This window comes from Mustela putorius, unplaced genomic scaffold, assembly GCF_011764305.1.
Source record: "Mustela putorius furo isolate JIRA1106 unplaced genomic scaffold, ASM1176430v1.1 tig00000135_pilon_pilon_pilon, whole genome shotgun sequence".
NCBI lineage: Eukaryota > Metazoa > Chordata > Mammalia > Carnivora > Mustelidae > Mustela > Mustela putorius.
In genome coordinates, this window is record NW_025421292.1 from 1804108 (window position 1) to 1831342 (window position 27235).

General features: G+C 45.1%; 2 protein-coding genes across 4 annotated transcripts; one reads left to right on the forward strand and one right to left on the reverse strand.

Annotated features, from left to right (window-relative positions):
• Positions 1-3598: 3598 nt before the first annotated feature.
• VPS52 (VPS52 subunit of GARP complex) lies at positions 3599-20662 on the reverse strand. 2 transcript variants are annotated; one of them, XM_004770599.3, is made up of 20 exons: positions 20356-20662; positions 19428-19512; positions 19226-19278; positions 18966-19041; positions 18707-18774; positions 18228-18403; positions 17691-17841; positions 17304-17404; positions 17057-17189; positions 16858-16915; positions 16386-16519; positions 15763-15918; positions 15178-15296; positions 14670-14793; positions 14279-14374; positions 14056-14163; positions 13766-13831; positions 4797-4908; positions 4472-4590; positions 3599-4269 (listed from the first exon to the last, which is right to left on the reverse strand). In XM_004770599.3, exons 1-20 carry the CDS (start codon positions 20443-20445, stop codon positions 4123-4125), a joined length of 2172 nt encoding a protein of 723 aa, XP_004770656.1. In that variant the 5' UTR covers positions 20446-20662; the 3' UTR covers positions 3599-4122. The 2 variants fall into 2 exon arrangements, with proteins under 2 accessions (XP_004770656.1, XP_012900288.1); XM_013044834.2 differs by lacking the exon at positions 19226-19278 and having other exon boundaries at positions 20356-20661.
• On the forward strand, positions 20422-26831 carry RPS18 (ribosomal protein S18). Of its 2 annotated transcripts, none has more exons than XM_045074698.1 (6): positions 20422-20428; positions 21356-21454; positions 26132-26218; positions 26302-26403; positions 26493-26584; positions 26713-26831. In XM_045074698.1, the coding sequence occupies exons 1-6, from the start codon at positions 20426-20428 to the stop codon at positions 26786-26788; spliced, it is 459 nt and encodes a 152-aa protein (XP_044930633.1). In that variant the 5' UTR covers positions 20422-20425; the 3' UTR covers positions 26789-26831. The 2 variants fall into 2 exon arrangements, with proteins under 2 accessions (XP_044930633.1, XP_004770658.1); XM_004770601.3 differs by lacking the exon at positions 20422-20428 and adding an exon at positions 20750-20889.
• Positions 26832-27235: the final 404 nt, after the last annotated feature.

Below are 27235 nucleotides of genomic sequence, written 5' to 3' on the forward strand. Positions count from 1 at the left end.
TGGTTAAAGGCCCTGCAGAGGAACCCAGCAATGTCTGAGTGGAAAGGGGGCCAGGCTAGGAGACCATGTTGCTCCCTGCCCGTGAACCTTGGGACCCTTGGTCCCTGCTACCTAGATCCTGGAACTGTCCTGGCTTCTGTCTTTTCCAAAGCCTACCCGTTCAGTTTTTCCTTCACTTCTATAAATATCCTTCCAATAATTTATTCTTGCCTCTTGGAATTCATTTGTTATTTCTCTACAGATAGCTACTGCCACAGCCCACAACTCCTAGCCTAGAGTCATGGAACAAGAAGTGAGTGTGGACAGAGAAGGTTCAAGACACTGAGTGGCTGTGTGGTGTTGGGACTCATTTATTTATTCAAGCATATGAAAGAGAAAGAACACCTCACAGAGCAGGGGTGTGAATTCAGTAAGATGAAAGGTCTACTCTATGAGATCAAAAACTTTGATTTAGTCTCTGCTGCATCCTATCAGTGCCTATCATAGAACACATAAGGGGATCAATAAATATGCTTTGGCTTAATGAATACTATATATGAAAACACTTGGGGAACTCCAAAATTTAACATGAATTGCTGTACCCATTATTCCCAGGATGAAAAGAGTTGATATCTACTCCCCCCTCGAAGTTTTGTTTTTGGGCTTGCTTTTTCCTTCTTTCCTTGAATCTTTACCCCAGATCTATGTCGGAATCTGGCTAATTTGCCTGCTTCCCCTTATGACTGATCTTCTGAAATAAAAAAAAGCCACCCTTCTTACCTGGAGGGCAGGTGGGCCAATAATAGGATGAAGAGGAAGGGGGATGTCCCTTATCTCTTTTGTCCTCAGTCAATAGTCCTGAAATTGATGCTGGGATGGAAACCCCCATTTTGTGCAGATATAGAGCTGTTAAACACTAAATATTTTCCAGAGAGTTCAGGTAAGAAATAACTCAGGGCAAGTCGAGGGTACAGAGGTAGAGAAATAGAGGGAAATGCTATTTCTTTAAAGGGTCAAGGATCCTTGAGCAGCCCCGGAGAAATTTGAGGGGCAGTGATGTTTGCCAGAAGTAGAGTTTCAGCCTGAAGATCACAAGGTTCTATCTAAGCCAAAGAGTCTTTAGGTTGGAGTGCCTGGCTGGCTCAAACAGCAGAGCTTCCAACTCTTGATCTTGGAATTGCAGGTTTGGTCCCAGCTTAGGTGAAGAGATTGCTTAAAAAAAATAATAAAATCTTCGGGCGCCTAAGGGGTTCAGTCAGTTAAGCATCAGACCCAACCTAGGCTCAGATCTGGTGCCCTCGCATCGACGAGGCTGGGCTTGGAGCCTCCTTAATACTCTCTCTCTCCCTCGCCCTCTGCCCTTCCCCACATGTACTCTCTCTCAAGTAAATAAAATCTCTTAAAAATCCTTCTAAAGACTTTTTTTTTTTTTTAAACGATTTTATATATTTGTCAGAGAGAGCACTAGCAGGGGGAGCGGCAAGTAGAGGGAGAACCAGGCTCCCCACTGAGCAGGGAGCCCCCATATGGGACTCAATCCCAGGACCCTGGGACCACAACGTGAGCTGAAGACAGATACTTAACTGACTGAGCCACCCAGGTGTCCTTGAAAACATCTTTTTAAAAGGGGGATAGGCAGGCTGAAAGAAAACAACTTAAGTCGATTCAGCGAGATGGAAGCACGGGAGAAGCTTCGCCCCCCCCCACCCCCCCGCCTCCAGAAAAACTAAGCAGCTGGGAAAAACTCCATCTCCTGGTGGATGCTGCCTCCTGGAGGTCGATATGGGTATCGCGGCTCCCTTTCACGCTAGTCTGTCGCATCGGGTCCTAAAGAGTTCTTATGGATCCCCGGGGAGGTCGATGTCCCCGAAAACTGTGCGTTACAATAAAACGTGAATGCCTTCTGGTCCCCTAATCAAGAGCCTCCTCATACTCCAGCACTGCCCCTCAGTGAACCCGGTAAAATAACGCGCTTATCGGTCGTCTGAATATTTGCGTTCCGGGATGGACAGAAGCGGCCTGTACTAAAATCAGAGTGCCTGCCCGCACAGCCCTTCTCCCATAGGAGCATTAGTTGACTTCCGATTAAGTCGACTGTCTTGAAGGAAGTCTCCCACATGGGGTATCAGGGGACCCTTTCTGTAAGGAAACTGCTCTTTGTCAAAACAGCCTGTACCTTGCCTGTTCCAAGCCCCAAACCCTGAGCGAACCTTCTCTGTGCACCTCACGCTGAGGCTGGAGTCAGAGCAAATGTAAGCACCAGATCCGCTAAAGCTGAAAACTAGGACTGGGGGCGGGTGTAGCTGGGCGAGGAATGATGAGCACCAAAGGAAGGCAGAGGGACAGAGGGACAGAAGGACAGAGGATTCCCGGGGCGAACTGGCGGCCCTCGGAGCCTAGCACTCCACCACCTAGCACGCAGCAGGCCTCAAGGAACATCTAGGGCAGAGTCAGGCAGGGTAACACTGGAAGAACGCCGAGAGCAGGGTGTGAGGAGCGGTGGCGCCGGCTGAGGTCAGTTAAGGACACTGCCTCGGTTCCGCCCCTGAGGCGTCTAGGCCAATCAAGAGCCGCCCACAGTTACCCACCCCACCCCCCGCACTTCGGCCAAGCCCGCAAAGCTGAGGAAGCGGCTCCGAGGTCTGGCTTCCAATCAGAGAGCGCCTCTCGGAGATGGGCGGAACCCAAGGAAGGCGGGAGCGGAAAAAGGCCCCTCCTGCCACGCCCCAGCCCCCCGGCAGCCAATCGGAAGAGCCTGCCGGCCAGAACCGTTTCAATTCCCCCTCCTGACGCGCCCACATCCCTCTTCAACGCGTTCACGCGTGGCGGTCGGGGATCCAGCGCTTGGCAAACACGAGGAGGTTTTGAGGATCCTTCCCCTCCCTGACTCTGCGGCTGGGCCTGTATCCAAAGGGCCCAAGCAGGGGGTAGAATTCATTTTCCTTCCCTAACTCGCTAGGGCCTGGGAAGGAATGCTCAGGCCGAGGAGGAGAAGGAAATATCTCCAAATTACCATTTTCTCCAGACTGCCTGCGCCTTACTCTTTAAAACTTAAAGGCGCCTCCGTGTCTCTCGGGTGTAGAGTCTTGAGTTCAAATGAAGTGTACAGGTGCTCCAAGTTAAACACAGAAATGTATGAAATAGGCACTCTAGAAACCTGTCCTACCATTGCCCCTGCCCTACCCCTGCAAGGGTGGTGCCCGCCACAACCAAAGGAACTAAGAGCTGATGTTGAAGGAGAGGGGACAGTCCCAGGGTCAGCTTGGGGGTAGGGATGCAAGGAAAGCCCGTGTTGGGGAGCCAAGATAGCAGTATATATGTATGTGTGTGCATATAATTTATTTTTATTTTGAGGCACTTGCCATAAATTCCTCCATCAGGCTGGTTACTCATGAACTAGTCCCCTCCCTAAAACCAACGCAGCCACTTCTTTGCCCTGAAGCAGGCAGAGGTTAAAGGTTACTTTAGGTTAAAGGTTACTTTCTGTACCTCTCCCTTCTGGACACTCACCAGCAGGTAAGCCCAGGAGGTAGCCACAGCAGAAAGGTGACCCTGGAGCAGAAATGGGGCCCCCCCTCAAGGACCAGGAGGAAGGGAGGAAGGAGATGGGAGAAGAGTGTTATATCATATTAAATATTTATTGTTTTCTGCCGACTGGCCTTGGAGTAACTCTCAAGCCAAGAGGAATCGGATTGGTTAGTGTTCAAGTTTCTGAGATCTTAGGTCGAAAAAGCTACACTGAGTAGAAGAAAAAAATCAATGACTTGCCTTGCCATCAAGTCCAAGAGTTGAGGCTCTGTGCCTCAGGACATGGTGACAAGAGTTGAGTAAACCAGAGACTGAGACACTGAAGGTTTTACTGGGGGAAGAGAATCTGGGTGTGTGGGGGGGAAGAGTGATGAAATTGGGAAAATGATAAAGACTGTTTTGGAACCCGGGGGGAAGTGGTCCTGGGAGCCTAAAAACAAGGGGATCCAGCTTATCCTCATGAGGCAGGGTCCAGAGAATGAAGGCAGGGTGAGGCATGTCAAGGACCTAGGAGGCACGCGGAAAATCTGGTTAGAAAACCCCAGGTGACGAAGAGGCTGGGACAGGGTCCAGAAGTCCATTAGAGAAGGCCATTGGGTCCCAGGGTCCGGCACATCAGAAGTTGGGCTTGTGCTTCTTGAGCTCCACCATAAGGTGATGAATGTTGATGAGCTCAGCCCGGGCAGGCAGAGCACGGAGCTGGGGCTGAGAGAGCACCCGGTGGAAGCGATGATAGAGCTGGATCAGCTGGGTCAAAGCTCCCTGAGCAGACAAAGTCATGCAAGAGTCAAGCTGTGGGGTGTTGCTAGAGATGACGTTGGGAATCTGGCTAGGGCTCATCCAGAACTTTAGGCATGCTGGATACTAAAGATCAAGGGTCACCCGGACGATGCTGAGCCCAGGGAAAGCCACTAGTAACGGGGGTTGGGGGTGGGAGGAGGGAGGCCTGGGAGCTGCAAGTCACCTGGATAATACTGGTTCCATTTCTGAAGTTGGTGAAACTCCGCATTACATCCTGACTCAGAGACTCCACTGATGATTTCCAGGAACTACCAAAGCCACGGATCAGCTGAGTAACCCGGGCTGATGGCAGGAGGAAAAGAGAGGGTGTCAGAGGAGGATTTGGCTAGGTGATCTTTGACCCCTAAGTCCTCCGCAAGGCACAGCCCTCCTCACCACCCGACCCCATATGCCTGCTCTACGCACCCCACCGTGCAATCTGCATCCTCTCATTTTTCTTTTCCACTCCCCCTACCACTGAACCCACCACTACCACATCATCCTCATACCTTCTTCTCCTCGAAGTCGCTCAGCCTGTCCACGCTCAATCAAAGCCTCAGCTTCCTTCACAAATGCCACCAGACCCCCAAAAGGGGGAGACAATAACTCTTCAATGAATTCCTGTAGAAATAAACACACACACACACAGTCAAGTGTCCTGGTGTCAACAGATTTTCCCACTTGTGGCATCATGACTGACCAGGTTCCAGAATACTCCCAGAGCAAATTATATACTTTAAGACACCACTGGTCTCACAAGAGGTAGGGAAATCTCCAAGGACTACCCCCGCTTCAAAAACAAAAGCCAAAAAACTAAACTTGGGCTGGGTGCAGAGTAATGAGAAAGTGGGATCAGGGCCAAAACCAAAGGGGTGGGAAGCTGGGCAAAGCAGGGCCGCCAGAAGGGAAGTGGCCATGGCAACTCTGCTATCTGGAAACCGAGCCTGATGCCAGACTCAGGTAGAGAAGCAGTGCCTGGCTCTCTCACAAGAGCCTCAAAGGCGTGCTGATGTAGATGGTGGTGGACTGCATCTCTCAGCTACCGCATAAGCAGAGGCAAACCCTCTCGACAGAAAAAATATCCTTAATCCCATCTTAGGTCCATATGACTCCCCCTGATTAAAACCAAGCAATGAGGGGCGCCTGGGTGGGTCAGTGGGTTTAAGCCTCTGCCTTTGGTTCAGGTCATGATCCCACCACGGTTCTGGGATCGAGCCCCACATTGGGCTCTCTGCTCAGCGGGAGTCTGCTTCCTCCTCTGTCTCTCTGCCTGCCTCTCTGCCTACTTGTGACCTCTGTCTGTCAAATAAATAAATAAAATCTTTAAATTAAAAAAAAAAAACAAGCAATGACCTCAAAGATTGTCAGACCCATAAGAAAGGAAACTACTATGAAGGCAGGAGACATTAAGCAATGGACTTAGACCTCCAAAGACTGCCAACATCAGAACTGTCAGATACATAGCGGTTGTACATTCTGTATGAAACATTCAGGGAATTAAAAATTAGACACAAAGATGATGACTCAACAAGATTAGGAATGGACAGACGTGAAACAAAATTAAATTTTTAAGAAAGGGGACGCCTGGGTGGCTCAGTTGGTTGAGCAGCTGCCTTCGGCTCAGGTCATGATCCCGGCGTCCTGGGATCAAGTCCCACATCGGGCTCCTTGCTCGGCAGGGAGCCTGCTTCTCCCTCTGCCTCTGCCTGCCATTCTGTCTGCCTGTGCTCGCTCTCTCCCCCCTCTCTCTCTCTGATAAATAAATAAAATCTTAAAAAAATAAAAAATAAAATAAAATAAATAAATTTTTAAGAAAGGACTTAAAAATTTTAAATGTTTTTAACTTTAAAAAGTCAATAGGTTAAACAGCATATTAGAAATACCTGAAGAATGATGACACTAAGTATGGAAATCTAATTCATTGGATGTGGGCAGTGAGCACTGATGGCTACTGACAGAAAAGGAGCCAAGAAGACATTCTGTGCCCCTGATGGAAGTACACACCACTAGCTCTCAATTATCCTGGAAAATAAAGACCCTAACTGCAATCTGATCAAGCCTTTCCCTCTAACCACACATTAATTAGAAAAAAGAAACAGCATTTAACCACATCACGGAATGTGATCCACAAAATCCAGACTGTAGGGGTGCCTGGGTGGCTCAGTGGGTTAAGCCGCTGCCTTCAGCTCAGGTCATGATCCCAGGGTCCTGGGATCGAGTCCCACATCGGGCTCTCTGCTCAGCGGGGAGCCTGCTTCCTCCTCTCTCTCTGCCTGCCTTGTAATTTCTCTCTCTGTCAAATAAATAAATAAAATCTTAAAAAAAAAAATCCAGACTGTACTTTATTCTACATGACAAATGACTCGGTGACTCAGTTTCTTCCACAGATAAATTGCAGACAAGGGGAGCAAAGATGCACTCTATAGATTATAAAGACATATGTATGGACCATACGTGGGTGCTGATTTGAACCATAAAAAATCATTTAAGGGATAACTGGGGAAATCTGAGCACTAGCTCTTTTAAGAGAGATATTTTTTAAAGTTGTAATATTATCTTGTGGTTTTTATTTTTTATTTTTATTTTTTTTAAATATATTCTTTATTTATTTGACAGACCGAGATCACAAGTAGGCAGAGAGGCAGGCAGAGAGAGAGGGGGAAGCAGGCTCCCCACTGAGCAGAGAGCCTGATGGGGACTCGATCCCAGGACTCTGGGATCATGACCTGAGCTGAAGGCAGAGGCTTTAACCCACTGAGCCACCCAGGTGCCCCTATGTTGTGTTTTTTAAAACACATTCTGATACAGATGGAAGTGACAATGTAAGATTGAAGATTTAATTGAATTGAAGATTTAATTCAAAATAAATGGGGGTGGGGAGCATGGGTGGCTCAGTCCTTTAAGCATCGGCCTTTGGCTCAGGTCATGATCCCAGGGTCCTGAGATTGAGCCCCACGTCAGACTCCCTGCTCAGCAGGGAGCCTACTTCTCCCTCTCCCTCTGCCCCTCCCTCTGCTTGTGCTCTTTCTCTGTCAAATTAATAAAATCTTAAAAAAAAAAAAAAACTGGGGGGCAGGCACAGGAGGATGAGCAATGGGTGCTGACAGAGATGAAATAAGTCAGTAATTACTGATTGAAGATCTGTGATGGCACCTGAGGGGGTCCACTATGCTACTCTCTTTTTCAAATAAATAAATAAAATCTTAAACAAATAGAACAGAAATAAAATACCGGTCAGTAATTAGCACAGAAGGCAGAAGGGGGAGGAACAACTGGAGCACTAAAGTATTTCCAATGTTTTAAAGTCTAAGTATTGCTTGGGAGAGCAGTTAAATATTAAGTTTAAATGCTAAGCTAAATATGCAAAGAAGTTAAAGGGCAAATTCTAGAAGAAGGGAATACGAAATCCAAATAGAAAAAAAACATGTAGTAAGAAAAACAAAGGCAAAAGGTACAACACACACAGGACAAACAGAACACTTAAGATAGCAGGGGCGCCTGGGTGGCACAGTTGGTTAACATCCAACTCTTAAAAAGAAAGAAAAAAGAAAACATCCTACTCTTGACTCTGGCTCAGGTCGTGAGCTCAGGGTGGTGAGATCAAGCCCTGCAGCTGGCTCTGCACTTAGCGTGTAATCTGCTTGAGATTCTCTCTCCTTCTCCCTCTGCCCCTCCTGCTTGTGCGCTCTCACTCTCTCTCTCAAAACAAAAAAATAAATCTTTTTTTTTAAGATTTTTAAAATTTATTTGACAGACAGAGATCACAAGTAGGCAGAGAGGCAGGCAGAGAGAGAGGGGGAAGCAGGCTCCCCACTGAGCAGAGATCCCAGGTGCCCCATCTTTTCCTTTTTTTTAAGATTTATTTTTTTGTGGGGCACCTGGGTGGCTCAGTGGGTTAAGACCTCTGCCTTCGGCTCAGGTCATGATCCCAGGGTCCTGGGATTGAGTCCCGCTTCAGGATCTCTGCTCAGTGGGGAGCCTGCTTCCCCCTCTCTCTCTGCCTGCCTCTCTGCCTACTTGTGATCTCTGTCTGTCAAATAAATTTTTAAAATCTTAAAAAAAAAAAAAAAGAAAGAAAATAAAACCGAAGATGGTAGAAAAAGTCCAAATGTAACACTAATCATCATAAAAATAAACAGATTAAATCACAAATTAAAAGGCAGACAACCCAATTTTTTAAAAATTTCAGCTACATACTATTTATTGAAGACTTAAAATGTGAAAACATAAAAAGGCTGAAAGTAGAAGAATGGAGGTCAATTAAAAGGCAAATATTAACCAAGCTAAAGCTGACAGAGCTATGTTAGTATCAGACGTAACGGGCTTTAAGACAAAATTATTAGGGCTAAAGTGGGTCACTATCTCGTGACAAATATTTCAAGTCACCAGTAAGATCTAAGGATTCTAACCTTTTAGGAATTTAGATAAAATAAATGGAAACTATATAAAGCAAAAGTTGATAGAACTGCAGTTTTTTGAAAAAGTGACAAATCTATAAATTTCAATACATCTCCCTCAACTATTTATAAGCCAAGCATACACAAAAATAATCAGTAGATATTTTGATGTAGAGAATGTGAACAATACAACTAAAAAGCTTGGCTCTCCACACTTAGCAATTACAGAATACACATTCTTCTCAAACACATGGAACATTTACAAAAGTTGATCACGTAACTAGGCCACCAGTGAATATAAACAAATTTCCAAAAATCAAAACCAAAAAACCCCGTTATCCATCCACAATGCAATTAAATTAGACATTAGACAACAAAAAAATAAGAAATCTACTTTTGGAAATTTTAAAACAGTCCTCCAAAAAAATCTCATGGATTGAAGAAGAAATAACTGCAAATTCTTAGAACTTAATTATTTTAATTATTATTTTAGAACTAAATTATTTAAAAAATGTTACATATTCAAACCTGCAAAATTCAATAAAAGCAGTAATCTGAGGGAATTCCATTGTTTAAAATCTTCAGGGATGCTTTTGCTGGCAAGTTCTATGAAACCTCTCAAGGAAGAGATCATTTTAATCTTAACTCTTTCAGAATAGAAACAAAGAAAACAAAATACTTCCTTTCCACCTCCTTCTCCAAAGCCATTATGACTTTGGTACCAAAACCATATGAGGATACTACAAGAAACGAATGGCCAATGGCCAATATCACCTATGCACAAAGAAGGAAAAATTCTAAATGAATTAGACCAAATCCAGAATGATTTTACATTCTAAAATCTGTAAGTCATAAACCATAAAATTAATAAAGAACAAAACCCATATAATTACCTCAACTATTACAGAAAAACACACTCTAATTAAAAATTCAATGATTTTAATAAATAATAACTCTTGGCATTCTAGGAATTGAGTACTAACTGCTGGCGAGGATGTGGAGAGAAAGGAACCCTCAGCACTGGTAGCGGGAAAGCAAACTGTGCAGGCGCTGTGGCAAACAGTATGGAGGTTCCTCAAAAAATTAAAAACAGAATGACTGTATGATTCAGTTATTCTATTACTGAGTATTGACCCAAAGAAAACAAAAACACTAATCTGAAAAGACATAAGCAACCCCATGTTTATTGCAGCCTTATTTGCAATAGCCAAGATATGGAAACAACCAAAATGTCCGTTGATGAACAAAGATGTGGTATGATAGACAATGGAGTATTAGCCATAAAAATAAATGAGATCTTGACATTTGCAATGACATGATGAATCTCAAAGGTATTATGCTAAGTGAAGTAAGTCAGTCAGAGAAAGACAAATACCACATGATTTCACTTATGTGTGGAATTTAAGAAACAAAACAAAAAAAGTAAAATGAGAGACAAACCAAAAATCTCTTAAATACAGAGAACAAACTGGTGGTTGCCAGAGCAGGTAGGTGGAGGATGGGTGAAATAGATAAAGGGGATTAAGAGTACACTTATCTTGAGCACTGAAGAAATGTATACAATTGTTGAATCATCATATTGTATACCTTCTAACATAACACTGTATATTAATTATACTTGAATTTTAAAAAATGAATTACTGATAGGTAATAACTCCTGGCATACTAGGGATTGAAAGGAATTTTCTTAACCTGAGAAAGGGTAGCGATAAAACAACAATATTCCTCTTACTGGGGAAATGATGAAAGCATTCCTTTTAAAATTAGGAAAAGAGAAGGTTTCTCACCATCATCATTTCGACTCAACTATTCAACTTTGTGCTGGAGGTACCATCAAGGACAGTAAGAGAATAAATACATAAGAAATTAAAGACTTAAGGATTAGAAAGTTAGAACTAAAATTGTCATGCCTACATAGAAACACACACATACAAATCTCCAGAAATGTTATTAGAAATAGTAAATTAAGGAGGTAGATAGCTATATGGTTGATAAACAAAAACCAATAGCATTTCTACTCTGTAGTTCAAGCAACAAGAAAATTTCTCTCTAAAATGATAATACTTAAGTATCAACAGTTTAAAGGACAAATTCCAAAAGAATAGATCAGAAAGTGTGAACAATTAGAAAGAAAATAAGTGGCAATTATTCCTAGTAATTCCTAGTATTCCTAGTAATTATTCCTAAATAAATGTGGATTTATTCTAATAGGAATAACTATAGTAACAACTCCTAGCACACTAGGGATTGAGAAGAATTTTCTTGACCAGATACAAGGCACCTACGAAAACAATCACAGCAGCATTACTCCTAATGGGGCAGTGATGAAAGCATTCCTTTTAAAATCAGGAACAAGATAGGAATTCTTCCTATAACCCTTCTATTCAACTGCTCAATACTGTCAAAGAGATCCTAGGTAGAAGAGTATGAGATCAAAGATATAAGAAATTAAAGGCAAAGGACTGGAGAAGTTTTATTTACTCCTACGAGGATGAAATCTGCATATTGAACCTGCCTAGGAATAACTCTGACAAAAGATTTGTGATGTCTCTGTGCTGAAAATTATAAAAGGTTATCAACAAACATTACAGAATATCTTTAAAAATGGGAAGCCCAAGCTCATGGATGAGAATTTTCAATATCATAAACTATCCATTCTTCCAAACTGATCCAAATTGATCAATGCACTTCCAATCAAAATCCTTAAAGTTTTTTCAATGTAAAAACTTATAAGCTCACAATAAAATTTATATGAAAAATCAAGAGGCCAATAATAAGAGACTCCTGAAAAAGGTAGAATTTGAGTAATTATAAGGCATAATAACTAAAACTAAGCTACAGGTCAGACAAGTTGATCAGTGGAATAGAACAGAGGCAAGACACATATCTTTATAGATTTTCACATGACAGAGGCACACTGCAGATCAAGGGGAGAAAGAGAGGGATTTCCTATAAATGGTTCTGTGTCCAACATAATCTATATATAAAATATTAAATTAGATTCCTACTCACATCATATTCAAAATCGATTCCAGGAGCTTAAATGTAAAAAAGCAAAATTCTATAACATTAAGAAGAAAATGTAGTATAATATTTTTCTGACCTTGTGATAATATGAGATTTCTTAAATGAGACAGAAATATCAAGAAGAAATCAGTAAAGTCAATCATATTAAGAATTTTTCCACCAGAAAACAACATAAAAATAAATAAATAAAAAGATAAAGCACTGAAAGATATCTGCAACCTATATACTCAAAAGATTGGTTTCATAAGTAGAACATACAAAAAACTCTTATAAATCATAAAGAAATACACAAATAGCCCAATTTTAAAAAGGCCAAATGCTATGACAGATATCTTATGGAAAAGAAAAATTTGTATGACTTTTGAACATTTGGAATGATGCTCAATCTCATTAGTAATCAGGAAAATGCAAATAAAGACCCCCAACAAGATACCTACCAGAATGGCCAAGATAGTCTGATAATACTAATGCGTTGGAGAAAATATTGCTCAGAGAGAATTCTTACATATCACTGGTAAGGAAAAAAACTGGTACACATTTAGGAAAACAATTTGGCAGTGTCTCATAAAGCTGAATGCTGACAAACCCTTATAAGCAATAAGCAAAAGCCTACTTCCAAGAGAAATTTTTATAAAACTTATCTCCATCTACACACACTAAAAAATGTAATTGTTCACAAAACAATTCTCACAGTAGCAAAAAACTAGAAATAGGGCTCTCCGGGTGGCTCAGTGGGTTAAAGTCTCTGCCTTCGGCTCAGGTCATGATCCCAGGGTACTGGGATCGAGCCCCACACCAGGCTCTCTGCTCAGTGGGGAGCCTGCTTCCCTTCCTCTCTCTCTGCCTACTTGTGATCTCTTTCTGTCAAATAAATAAATAAATAAATCTTTTTTAAAAAGAAAATAAATAAATAAAACAAAACAAAAAACTAGAAATAATCCAAAGGTCCACCTGAAGAATACATTATATTCACACAACATAAAATTATATAAAGTGAAAAGGAGTAAGCTGGAATTATATATCATAATATGACATATAATATTGGAAAACATGTTGGAAAACTATGCATGATGGGGCGCCTGGGTGGCTCAGTCTTTAAGAGTCTGCCTTCAGCCCAGGTCACGATCCCAGGGTCCTAGGATTGAGCCTCACATTCAGCTCTCTGCCTGGCAGGAAGCCTGCTTCTCTCTTTCCCACTCCCCCTGCTTGTGTTCATTCTCTTGCTGTGTCTCTATCAAATGAATAAATAAAAGATCTTTAAAAAGAAAAAAAGAAAAACTAAAACTATGCATGAAAAAAATCCCGTGATTGTTTTCATGTCACTCAAAAATAAAACTAAATGGGGGTGCCTGGCTGGCTCAGTGGGTAGAGCCTGTGATTCTTGATATTGGGGTCACAAGTTTGAGCCCCATGTTGGACATGGAGACTACTTAAAAAAAGGTAAATAAGGGTGGTTGGGCAGCTCAATGGGTTAAGCCTCTGCCTTTGACTCAGGTCATGATCTCGGGGTCCTGGGACTGAGCCCTGCATCGGGCTCTCTGTGCAGCAAGGAGCCTGCTTCCCCCTCTTTCTGCCTGCCTCTCTACCTGCTTATGATCTCTCTCTCTGTCAAATAAATAAATGAAATATTAAAAAATAATAATAAATTTTAAAAATAAATAAAAATTTAAAAAGTAAATAAATACATAATAAAAACTTTAGAAGTAAATAAATAAAACTAAGTTATTATTGTTTTGCCATACTTAAAGCTGTGTTTTTAAAAGCAAGAGCATGGTAAACACAATATTTAGGTCAAGGAGAGATTTAAAAGCATGACAGGCAAGGAAATGAATAGGCTGAGGAAGAACTCATTGTTTGATGCTGGTTATCGCCAAGGTATGCAGGAGCTTCAGGGGCATATATATCATTTAAAAAAAAAAAATAAAACAGACCAATAGTTCCAATCCTGTGTACCTGAAGCCCTTTAACTGCCATTCCCTACACACACACACACACACACACAGGACTGAAAATAGCACAGAAGACTGTCCCTCTCCTCTTCCTCACCCCCCTACCTGCGTCCGAGCATTGAGCAGTTGCTGAAAACTCTCAACTTCCTTGCTGTCATCTGCAGCCCGCTCCTAAGGGAGGACAAAGGGAAATCTCAAGTGTGGGGAGAAGCAGCCCGTCACTTCAGGATATCCCCTTCCTGCCACATTTACTGTACTTGGCTGGGCAACGGGCCAGACACCAAGAATAATACATGGGACAAGACCAACACCATCTCTGTCCTTCCAGAGCCACCAGAGCAGTGGGGGAAGCCAAACCCTCTGGGTAGGAAGGAAGGGAGACGCGGCGTCTGTACCATCAGCACGCCCAGCATCATGTCGTAGTTGTTGATCAGAAACACAAGCTGTTCCTTCCTTGAGGAGAACTCAGCAGCCACTCGGAGGACAAAATTCTCCACTTCCACCTGGAAAAGCCAGAAGGAAGAGGTGACACGAAGAGGCAGGAGTACATGGCCCTGCTCACACTCCAGGCCACCTTGGCAGCCCTGCCACTGGGAAGTCTGTCCTGCCCATGCTCACCTGTAGCTGTCCCAGCAGCTGCATTGTCCGTTCATTGGGAATTGTCTGATTGATGCTGACAAGAGCAGATGAGAACTCTGCGTATCGGCGTGTAATCTGGGGGAGAGAAAGTGGGAAGAAAATCACACTGGCCCCCCTGGCCCAACCAACACAGCTGCCCAAGTCCCTAGGAGCTGGCCACTCAGCCTCTGTGACTCCCACTCCCAATCCTGCTAACCAACGATGCCCGATTCACCCTGAGTTCACACACACTCCTAGACTGCCCCCCATACACATTGTGCCCCAGGATCCAGCCAGGCCCACAGCACAACTGGGAACCTGGCCAACCCCCACAGCAAAGCTAAGAACCCTGCCTTTCAGGAGCTCTTTTGTTACCCCTGCCCTCTCTCACATAGTGGGGCCGAGTATCCAGCCCCCCGAGGCGCTGAGGGTCAGTGCTTCGGACACTCTGGACATTCATCTCCAGGATCAGCTCAAACCGTGGCCACAGCAAGGCAAGCACCTGCTCCCAGTACCTGCAGGCTTAATCAGAATCAGAGATCAGCTGGCAAGAAGTGTGGGGGGGGGTGGTCACGATGAGCACTAGGTGACACACGGAATAGCCAAATCACTGTTATCATACACCTGAACCAACTAGAACACTGTATGTTAGCTAACTGGAATTAAAGAAATGTGGGGGAACGGTGGCAGGTTTCTGTGGGGGAACCCAATTAACAGCTGAGGGATGGGGGAGACAGGACTGGTATACAAGGTGAGTCAGAAACCAGAACTGTCCCCAGGCAGATCAATAGGAGGAAGAGTCAGGGTGTTGGCTCAGTAGCAGCCCAAGGGTCAGGGCAGGGTCATGTAAGACCAAGGGTTCAAGGACAATGGGGCATCAAGGACCAGAGCTCAGTGACCTGTCCAGGGCAGGAACATCCCTCTTCGCTGCAATGTTGCGGAACCGGAGGACGATGTGGATACAGAGAAAAACAGCAATGGCATCATAGCAGTCTGTGAGATAGGACTCCAGGTGTTTCTATGATTCAGGGACAGAGTATTGGAAAAGGATGTTTGTTACTCTGTTGCTCCCAGTGGCTACCGACAAATGCATGTGTTCCTCTGGGGATGCAGCACTGGAAGGGAGGGGAGTGAGCTCTCAGGAAATGCCCCCTCTTTCCCTGTTCACCGGGCCACTCAGGTAGTCTTGTTGCTCGCTCATCAGAATCCATGATCCCAAGCCCATCACAGCAGAAGTCAGGGCTGAGCACCACTTCGGGGACCCTTAGTTTTTAGATGCTACTACCTCGGTGTGGGTGAATAGCAGGGATAGCCTCAGGGACCCCCAAGCTTTGAGGGTTTCATATACTCTGTGAGTCCAAGGCTTAGAAATTTTAGAACAAGGGGGTCCTGGTTTCAGTACCACCAGAGTTATGACCCCACTAGGGTGCTGCAGAAGACTGAAGACAAAGGGATCCAAGAGTACAGGAGCTAGGGAATCTTACCAGAGTCATGCTGAGTGTGCGACCCATGACAGCATGGAAGAGGTCATGTGCAGCCGAGCCAGACACAACAAAGAATTCACAGATGAAAAGGTATTCACGGCAGGAATTGTCTAGGAGAGCGTAGTGCTGGCTGCGGAAGAGGGCCTCGAATGGATACTAGGATGGGAGAGGTGAAGAAGAGAAGTAGAAGGGATGGACCCCAATGCTGACTCTATAGATATTAATGGAAAAATCAATGAGCCTGGGTAATGAGAGCTCAGGAGGCCCTTCCCATCTAACCCAAGTGCAGGCTGTGATGGAGCAACCTGAATGGGTACTGAAGGGGGGAGGGCGATGAGGGGCACAAGAGAAGAGCCCACCCCCACCTGCTGTCACTGTGCCATCCACCTCCACAACCTGCCTCTTGACACTCCTCTCAGCCAGGCTCTCCCTCTATCTGTCCTGAAGTCAATGGTCTCAAGCCTCTTTACAACACAGAACACCTGAGTGACCCAAGAAGGCCATTTCCAGTTCTAAGGGGACTGATACAGGGGACTGCAGGCCGGGAAGTTTTGCCCACAGATCTGGTCTCCCCCATCCATGCTCAGTGTCCCCCCATGACAGACTCTTGTTCCCTCTCCTACCCTCTGTTCTCCCCGCTGGGCAGTGTGGGGCACCAAGATGGGGGCTTCCAGTTCAGTGGGGGAGATGACAGAACCACGGGTCCCCAGGGTGAAGATGGTGTTCCTGCTGCGGAGGGAAGGCTTCGAGAAGAATCGTGAAGGGTCAGAGTCAGGGAAAACAATAAGATCACAACCGTGACAGACTCAGAGGCTCAGTACCTTCTGGGACTACAGCCAGCCAGACACAGCCTAGATGTCCCTCCTTCCCAGTACCAGGGCCACACTCCCCCTGACACCTGGGAATAGGCTTCAGAGACCTTCTACCCTCCCTGACATCACGTGTCAAAAGACATGTGCCTTTTTCTGGGGAGGGGGGCCACAGCCTTTATCACATTCTCAAGGCTTCAGTCCCAGAGAAAAAGGCAAAAAGCAGTATCTTTGAGGCACCCTCACTGTCAAGGACTAGAAGGTGGACTTCTGAGCTCTAGGATATCTTTCTTGGCTGTATCTTCTACACCCATTAGATCATCCTTCTCAGCGACTTCCTCGTACTAGGAAAAAAGAAAAGAGAGAACTGGTAACTGCCTCTTCCCACAGTGCGATAAAAAATTTTTTCTACCACCCAGACTTGACCAGGGGTGGTCCCTCTTTCCAGCCCATGTGCCTCCAAAGGTCTCTCTCTCTGGCCTCACCTGCACCTTCATGAGCCGCCCCAGGTAAGAGCGATAATAGGACAGGTAGATCTTGCTCAGTGTTTCCACATACTCATCCCTGATCTCCTTCGCTGTTGCTCGTTCATTACCCAGCAGAAACTGATAGAAGAACCTGGGTGGGGTGGGCACCAGGGACAAGTCAGTCTCCCCGCCCCCCTCCCGAAGCAGACACTACTCTGGGCTCAACAACTTAAGAGCCTCTCCAGCCCTTCCTTCGGGCAGTGACCTGTACTTCAGCAGTGCTGTCTGGGGGATCTGATAGTTGGTCATTGGTTTTCTGAAGGAATAAATCTTCTGCAGGATGAACTCTCGGATCTTCGTCACCGCCTAGACGGGGGGGGGGGGGGACCAGATACAGGGCATGAAGCTGCAACCTTTTGACTTTGAGAAACAGTGGGGCAAGTGCCACATGTTAAATATAGGGGGATGGAGGGTGGAGAACAACTCTTCAGTATTTCCGAAATTTTTCAGGGGAACCTAGAGACATGAAGATGAGCTTTGCCAGGTAAGGCAGGGTGAAGTTCTTGGGGACGGGCTAAGTGAGGACTGCCAGGTTGAAGGTGTCAGGGATGCTGGTTCTAGTAATCTCTAGGGTATCATCCCCACCCCTCACCTTGACCCGGAGCCGGTCGAGTATGCCTCTGACGTCGGCACAGGCCGCTGTCCCTCTAGCCTCCTGCTCTCGGACTGCAGCTGCCTTGGCATCTAGCTCCTGCAGCTGCTCCAGGAACCTGGGCTCTGTCACTGGCGCCTCCAGAATTGCCCTGGGTAGTAGGGTTGGGTGGTGGGGGTCAGGAGGAAGATCTGGACATCGCTAAATCCCAAATCCCATCTCTTCTATCCAGACTATCACCTCTCCCCTCTTATACTAATCATATAGTCAGGATATGTGTACAAATTTTCTTGTTCCTGAAACCTCCCTGCTGTCCCATGCTCATAAGCCTTGAAACCTCCAATTTAACACCCAACCCTGGATATCCCTAATCTTGGATGCCTAAAGCATGCATCAAGGTTGAGTTGTCAACCCACCCATCAAGTTTCTGGAAGGCACCTGATGACCTGAAGCCAGAAACTGATGTGGTAAGTACAGGAGGTCACCCTAGCCCATGTACCCGCTACAGACATTGTGACTCTTCAACTGACAACTCACGTGATCAGAGCAGAGGGTACTATCAGACCATCAACAAGTTCCCCCAGTTTTCCACGAACTGCCTGGCGGTTTCGAAGCCGAATGTTCATGGCTCCTGATTGTTCCTGCAGCGTCCGGATCTCAGAGCTGATAGAGCTGAGGTCACTCTGAAAAGCTCCCAACATCTGCTCCATGCGCTGGGGGAGGACAGAAGATGTTGCTGGAGTGCCACAGAGTTGCCAGGGGACAAAGGGGCCACCTAAGTTTACTGGTGAAGTCTTCAGTATCAGTCCAAGAGGGTAGCAGGTGATAGGTAAGGAGGTACCCCAAACGTCACTGGCAAATAATATTAGTAGGACAGTAACAACCAAAAAAGGCTGATGAGGTCATCCTGAAAGTGAATCTAACTATCCCCACCTGAGGCTGATGACCTAAAGAACGACAGGAGAGACCATGATCTGGTTCATGGTTATTAGGAGTCACAGGTCATGGTGACTAACCTCAAGAACAGCATCGCAGGCTGTGATCTGGTTGTGCAGAGATGCTATGTTCTCACTCTCTTGGATATCTGACCCACAAAAAGTCAAGGGGCCTCACCATAAAGTTGGGAGATTCTCAGACCTGCAGGACCACTCCAATTTTTCCCTGCAATGACAGAAACCTCAGAGAGAAAATTTCGGCCCCCCTGGGCTGTCTGCACCATGCTCCACAAAAATCCCCATTTTAATAACATCACCCTTTTTCTCTACTGGAGGATACAATCCCGGATGGATTTCTGCTCTATCTGCTGTAGCTCCAGCTCAACCTGCTTTGAATAGTGACGGAGATCCACACCCTGAGAGAACATAAACATGACAGGTTAGGAGAAAGCCACAGTGAAGAGGCACTGAGACAGAATAACAAAGGACTAGAGGGTGAGACACCAGGGTAATATTTTAAAAGCGAGAAACGGTTTCCTTTTTTTCTTCTTTGAGGGGAAGGTAAGTGGGAGGGCAAATTAGTATAGCAGAAAGCCTCACCGTTTTAAGAGCTTCCTTTACTAACTCATCCTCCAGATTTGCCTGAATGTGAACTGGAAATAGAAGTTTATCATAAGGGTCCAGCTCCACAGCGCTCTCTCCCCCAAATGAACATCTGTACACCAATCCCTGCCTTACTACTTCCAGCCACCAAGTCTCTCAAATCATAAGCAGTTTGCATCCACCTCGTGCCATCACTTACCATCCACTTCATCCAGGATGAATTCATCAGAAGAGATGTCCAATTCTCCAAGTTGTAACGGCTCCTGAAGACCAGGACCACTCCCCTGGAGAGGGACAAGTTAATGGGAAAGGACAAGGAAGAGAGAGAGAGAACAAATATAATGGGATAATCCACAAACCTTTAGAGAGTGGGAGAAAGGTGGGAACAGGCTGGGCTTTTACTGGGAGACATAGGTACCGAGTCAAAAAATTCCAAGAGTCTCACATTGTACCCAATCTGCTAGTTTCTGGGTAGGGAATGACAGAGACTCTCATGCCACCAAGAGAGTAGAGGTGTCCCAATGAGGAAAATCAGGCGTTGTAGAGAACAGAGCAAAGCTCACAGCTGAATACAGGATACCCAGACTCCTGCTATCTTAGGTGTTTCATCACAATCCCTGTAGGGATCACCAGCCCTTCCAGAAATGTCTGCTAAAAACGTTTCCCCGCGTGCCAGGTGCCATCTTTCATACACTCATTCATCTAATCATAACCAATAATCTACACGGTTAAGTCTTATTTCCTTCATCTTACAGCGTGGAAAGTATGACACAAAGAAGTTGGCTAACTTGCCCAAAGACACACAGCGTGCAAGAGGCAAAGGTGGAATTAGAACCCAGGCAATCTGACTATAGGTCATGTTCTTAATTTTTACACTACACTGCTTCTTTATTCTGTCCCCAAATCTGGAAGTTAACTGAAATTATGCCCCTGGTACCTGACTCTCGGTCATTCTGATTCCCGCTCAGCCTCAGGCCCTATCCCAATTCGGAATCTGCAAAGCCACACAGGTAGCCATCACCAGTATCAGCCGCGCCCCCACCTTTGCGCCTAAACCCAGCCCAGTCCTTTCTGACGCGAGGGCCATCGGACAAGACTCTGCAAGAGAAATAGTCCCGCATTCTCACCAGCGGGCCCTCCTCCTCCTCCATATCTGAGGCTCCGGCTCGCAGCATCAGCTCTCGGGCTGCTGCCGCCATGGTAGCAGCAGCGGCCATTCCGCGCAGCCTCACTTCCGGCAGCTGTCAGTCGCTGTGAGTCCGGCCCACAGGGACCAACAAATCCTAGAGAGTCTTGCAGGGCGCGAAAACGTTCCCAGATATTTGAATTAAGTTGTTTGACTCTAGCCTTTCCTTTTCGGCTTAAACACTTCACCCAGCTACAAATGGGAATTGGACGTCTTAAGCACAATCTCACCCGGGAACCTTTGCTGCTTTCTCTCTCAAGAATTTTACGAACTGTAAAAAAAGAGACCTCACCGGAAGTTGCGACTACAAACAGAGATTCTCAGAAGTGGAATTGGCTCTGGCACCAGCGGTTTCCGGAAGCGCTTCTCATGATAGCCCCGCCTTTTCCGCCTGCTGGCTACATAAGGCCACTGCGTCACTTCCGTTCTCTCTTCCACGGGAGGCTTACACGCCGCCGCTGAGGCCGCCGCCATGGTAAGACTGTAACTAGTACGGGGATCCCGCGACATCGGAACCGTGTTACGGAAAGTGTGCTGTTGGGGGGCTTGAAATACCCTATTCTGGGGATTTGCAACTTTCTGTGTGGATCTTTGAGACACACCCCTGGGAAGGAAGGACTGAAGACCTCCAGGTCTGGGGAGTGGGCCAGAGGAAGAGTGGCTCTCCGGGCGCTCGAAAGCGCGAAAAGGCTTGGGGGTGAATGCTGACCTCAAGTCTCCGCCTCTCAGAGTGTACTCTTGGGAATGGGCGGAAATTTTGCCCCCTCGCAGTGGTTGCGTTTTCCCGAGCCCGAACACTTTATGTTCTGCGTGCAGGACTGAGGAGTTTGTTGTGAGAAAACAAGTTGAGGGGGTGTGGGTTGTTTCCTCCGTATGATAAGCTTGACGTTCCTGTCTGATGGCAGTTCACCGTGCCTGATTTCTCACCTTGTCTCTGTCAGTCTCTAGTGATCCCTGAGAAGTTCCAGCACATTTTGCGAGTACTCAACACTAATATCGATGGGCGGCGGAAAATAGCCTTCGCCATCACTGCAATTAAGGTAAAGTAGGGTAAGGAATGGAGCACAAAAATGAAACTGGGTGTGTTAAGACAGCTGTAAGTGAGGCAAGGTTGAGGAAACATGTCCCACCCAACCAGATCACCTTAGCTGCTGGGTAAAATAAAGAATGGTTAAAAGTGGAGTGCCTGGGTGACTCAGTGGGTTAAGCCTCTGCCTTCCGTTCAGGTCATGGTCTCAGGGTCCTGGGATGGAGCCCCGCATTGGGCTCTCTTTTCAGCGGGGAGCCTGCTTCCTTCCCCCTCTCTGCCTACTTGTGATCCCTCTCTCTCTGTGTCAAATAAAGTCTTTTAAAAAAAAAAAAAAGGAATGGTTAAAAGAGTGACTCTATTTCCCTTAACCACTTCCACATTTTCCCTAAAAGGTAAGTAAGGAAAGCCAGTCAGTTCAGGCCAAGATACTTCTCTCCTAGGGAATGGGGAGTGGGTTGTCTCCTCTACTAGAATTCGCTAGAATTTATTGGACCATCAGCCATGGTCGTCTTGTGAGGTTCATTCTAAGTTTGGTTTCTGCCCCCTATAGCAATGCATCATAATAGTAACCCTTCCTGTGAAATTTTTAGGCCCTTAGAAATTGTGTAATTGTACATGGAGGGGGTGGAAATGCCAAAAGATTGCCAAGTGTGAAGAAACCTATAATTGGGAAGTGGAAGGGGTAACACTACTACATGGTGAGCGGGGCATTTATTCCAATGTCAGCAGTGATAAGATGCATTTCCAGTTGATGGGAACCAATATTTGGCTCATTGTATGTATTAGGTCGATGAGCACAAGTTTGGGTGTGTTTTCTTTTCACCAACCTAACGAACTGGCCTTCCAGTTGGGGATATTATTCTACCGTTTTTTTGTTTGTCCGTGTAATTGTGGATATGGCTGAATGTGTTTTTTGCCAGTATGTGGACACCGTTGGGGGAGGGACAGTCCTGTCTTGTTCATAGTCCCCAGCTTCTGGCGCATCATAGATGCTCATGCAGTGTAAGGGAATGGACCCAGGGATACTGTAGCCTGGTTTCAAAGAATTTTTAAAAAACATAAATATTGCATAGATAACTTCATCAAAACAGTATATCCTTGTTTGGTTGACAAGATCAGATTCTTTCAGTTTTTCATGTTATATTGCAGGAGGTACAGCTTTCATTTGTTCCTAAATGGTAAATAAAAAGATTGCTTCCTTTTGTTGATTACATGAAACTAGGTAAAATCTACTGGTACCTTTTTAAGGGTTGCTGTGAAGCTTAAGTGGGATAGTGAATACAGACGAGCTTATCTCAAAAGTCTATATGGCAGGTTCAGTTCCAGGTAATAAAGTGAGTCGAATGTTTTGATTTCCCAGTGTGCATGCAAGTTATATTTACACTGTAATTAATATTTAATGTGTAGTAGTGGTGTTTTTTTTTAAAGGTACATACCTTAATTTAAAAATATTGCTGAAAAATGTGAATCATCATGAGCTTTCAAGGAATCATGATCACACCTCACTGTAACATAATAATAAAAAGGTTTGAAATACTGTGAGAATTACCAAAATGTGACACAGGCACAAGAGAGCAAATGCTGTTGGAAAAATGGCATTGATAGACTTGTTTGACACAGGATTTGCCACAAGCTTTCAGCTTGTAAACAAACCAGGATATCTGCACAGTACAGTTAAACAAGGTGTGCTTGTATAAAAGATGGTCATGGTTAAGGGGATCCTTTTGTTAAACCCTTTTTCTTTGCCTCTTAACTGGTTTTGTATTTACTTTTTTTAAAATATGGGCCATAGCCTTTGTAGTCCACTTAAAACAATTTAATCAAAGGACTTTAAGGTACTTTGTGAACTTTGTGGTAAGTCTCTTAGGGATCCTGATACCTTTGCTTATCACTGGGAAAGGTTATTATTAGAGATAGATGATACAGAGATTTTTGCTGATTGTGTGGATAGTTAGCAAATGCAGCTAGCTCTTTCTCTGGTAAGAGAACTAAGCTTAAAAAGGAGGCGGTCCAGAATGGAGGGGTAATACTTGGAAAGTAGAAGAAAGTATGGTGTGGGGATCTGGGTATGGGGAAGGATTTTTTCCAAAGATGTGGCTAAAGAAGTGGTAAGTGGGATTAATTGGCTGGAGAAGGATGAAGAATGGAGTGGATGTTGGCAGCAGAAGAGGATATTGAGAGGTAATACAGACCCTATAAAATTACTCTATGCCATGATCCCTTCCTAATTGTTTTGTTTCTACTTGTAGACTTTTTTACTAAGGATATTCTTTAAGGTTGGCTGGTCTTCTGCCCTTCCTCTAAATCAGGGTGATACTGTAGGTTATTTGGAAACCTGGGAGGAAGGGGTTGGGATTGGGTGTAATCACTGGGAGGAACCTCCTGAGCACTGGCCTTGCTCAGAAGGAATTTGTGTCCTGTCCCGTGAGTAACACTGTTAAATATTTTCCAAGATTAATATTAAGTTGGTGTCAACTCATATGTTCTAGGCCCTTGGACAACAAGTAATGAGTGATGGTCCCCTGACTATACTTAACTCTTCTGGATGGAGAAAACAGGGGTGGTCTCCTTGGAAGAGAAAAGGGATCTAATGTAGAAAGTTGGCTAGTCAATACCAGCCTGCAAACAGGGCTATCAAAAATTTGGCCAGGGGCACTTGGGTGTATGTGTCAGTTAAGCATCTTTTCCCTTAGTCTCAAGAGTCATGAATTCAAGCCCCACCCCCCCACCTCATTGGACTCCATGCTGGGAATGGAGCCGACTTTTTTTTTTTTTAAGCTTTATTTTATTTTAAATTTAATACAGTGATTTTTATTTTATTTTTTATTTCTTTTCAGCAAAACAGTATTCATTGATTTTTGCACCACACCCATGCAATACGTGCCCTCCATAATAACCACCACCTGGCTCCCCTAGCTTCCCACCCCCTGCCCCTTCAAAACCCCCAGGTGGTTTTTCACAGTCCATAGTGTCTCATGGTTCAGCTCCCATTCCAATTTCCCTTAACTCCCTTCTCTCCATCTCCCTATGTCCTCCATGTTATTTGTTATGCTCTACAAATAAGTGAAACCATATGATAATTGACTCTGCCTGCCTGACTTATTTCACTCAGTATAATCTCATTCCCGTCCATATTGATAGAAAAGTTGGGTATTCATCTTTTCTGATGGAGGCATAATACTCCATAGTGTATATGGACCACATCTTCCTTATCCATTCGTCCGCTGAAGGGCATCTTGGTTCTTTCCACAGTTTGGCGACCGTGGCCATTGCTGCTATAAACAAACACTGGGGTACAGATTGGAGCCTACTTTTTTTTAAAAAGCTTACAGCAACTCTTTTAAAAACTTTTTATGGAAAAATTTCTACATTAGGAAGTTAGAAGGAAGAAAATTACCCCTGTGAAATATCATAGCAAAAATTTGGACTCTTGTTTCATCTATATTCTTCCCTATCATTTAAAAATAAATCTCAGGCATAACTATTAACTATAAATACTAAAATTTGAGAGAGATTTATACCTTAATTTCTTCTGCTGGGGACGGTTGTGGGGGTTTTGTTTCATTTTTTTGTTGTTTTAGATTTTACTTAGTCATTTGACAGACATGTAAGAGAGGGAACCCAAGTAGGAGGATGGAAGAGGGAGAAGCAGGCTTCCAAGACCTTAATCTCTTCTGAGTCCATGTGATAACTTGATTTTCTAGGTCACTTTTTTTTTTTTAAAAAAAAACAATATTGATAATGAGCAAGAGCATACACAAATGGCAGGGTAGGGCACAGAGGGAGAGAGAAAAGCAGTCTCCCAGATGGTCAGGGGGGCCCTATGTCGTATTGATCATAGAACCAGAAGATAACCACCTGAGTTGAAGGTAGACATTTAACTGATCTAGGTGCTCCTCTAGATCACTTCTTACAGAGAGCAAAACACCTCTCTGCATTTTGTGGGGTTACTGTGAACAGTCACCACAGACTTGTTGGCTTAAAACAATGAAAACTTAACTCCCATAGTTGTGGAGGCCAAACATCCAAAATCAAGGTGTTGGCAGAGCCATGCTCCTCTGAAGGCTCTAGGAATCCTGTCTTCTGGTGGTTGCTAGGACTCCTTTGTTTTCCTTAGCTGTGTCACTCCTCCTATCACTTGGCCTTGACTTTGTCCCCCTTCTCTCTCTATTTTTTTTTTTTTTAAGACTTTATTTATTTGACAGAGATCACAAATAGGCAGAGATCCTCAGGCGGGGCTTGATCCCAGGACACTGGGATCATGACCTGAGCTGAAGGCAGAGGCTTTAACCCACTGAGCCACCCAGGCGCACCATGTCCTCTTTTTTTTTTTTTTAAGATTTTATTTATTTATTTGTCAGAGAGCGAGCACAGGCAGACAGAGTGGAAGGCAGAGTCAGAGGGAGAAGCAGGCTCCCTGCGGAGCAAGGAGCTCGATGTGGGACTCGATCCCAGGACGCTGGGATCATGACCTGAGCCGAAGGCCGCTGCTTAACCAACTGAGCCACCCAGGCGTCCCAGTCCTCTCTTTTTATAAGGATACCAGGCATTGGATTCAGGGCCTGCCTTAATCTCATGTAGTTAGACATGTGGTGGGGGTTGGGCACTATTCAACCCAGTCCATCATCCTTCACTATTCACATGTTTGCTTCAGACTCAATCCCAAATTTCCAAAACCTCTCTTTAGGGTGTGGGGCGAAGATACGCTCATGTGGTGTTGAGGAAAGCAGACATCGATCTCACCAAGAGAGCCGGAGAGCTCACTGAGGATGAGGTGAGGACAAGGAAGGGGGGCAGTGGGTTGGGCCTGCCATGGAAGGGTAGTCCTCTGTATCTGACCTTTGTCCTGTCTGTCAGGTGGAACGTGTGATCACCATTATGCAGAACCCTCGCCAATATAAGATCCCAGACTGGTTTTTGAACAGACAAAAGGATGTGAAGGATGGAAAGTACAGCCAGGTGTGTATTGAGATGGCAGGGTGTCCAGTTAGAATTAGTTGTAGGAGGTCTGTGGGTAAAATATTCCTCACCCTCTCTTCTAAATCCAGGTTCTGGCCAATGGCCTGGACAACAAACTCCGTGAAGACCTGGAGAGACTGAAGAAGATTAGGGCCCACAGAGGGCTGCGCCACTTTTGGGGGTGAGTAGGGGTGGGAGTCAACTCTCTGCCCCTAGAGTCGCAGAGATTTGTCATGCTCTGCCTTCTCTTTCCAGACATTTCCTTTGCTCTGTGTGTAACCTGTGACCCTTCTGTTTTCTCACCTGCAGACTTCGTGTCCGAGGCCAGCACACCAAGACCACAGGGCGCCGGGGACGCACCGTGGGTGTGTCCAAGAAGAAATAAATCTGTAGGCCTTGTCTGTTAATAAAATAGTTTATACATCTAAGGCGTCCTTCTGTGTGATGCTCTGCATTCTTCTGGGGACCCTGCTAGGGAAAGCTGCCTCGCTGGGCCCTGTGGGTGGTTTTACTCTTGGTTGATGGCTCCCTCGGGTATCCAAACCAGCTCCACCTCCCTACCCCTGGGCTAAAGCAATGCCCAATGGTAGTGCCACTCCTTGCCCTACCTGAGGCAACCCTGTGGTGCCCGCCCTCTAACGGAAGACGTAGATAAAGCACACACACACACACACACCCCAGACGGGGATACTAAGGCAGTTTAAAGACAACCAAGGCCCCTCGGGGGTTAGCGAGAAGTGGGTATCTTGAGCCTAGCCAGTTGATGGTTCGGGGAGTATTTTCAGGTCTTGACCGCCCCTGGGTTTCTTTTAAAAATACGGGGGTGCGTAGA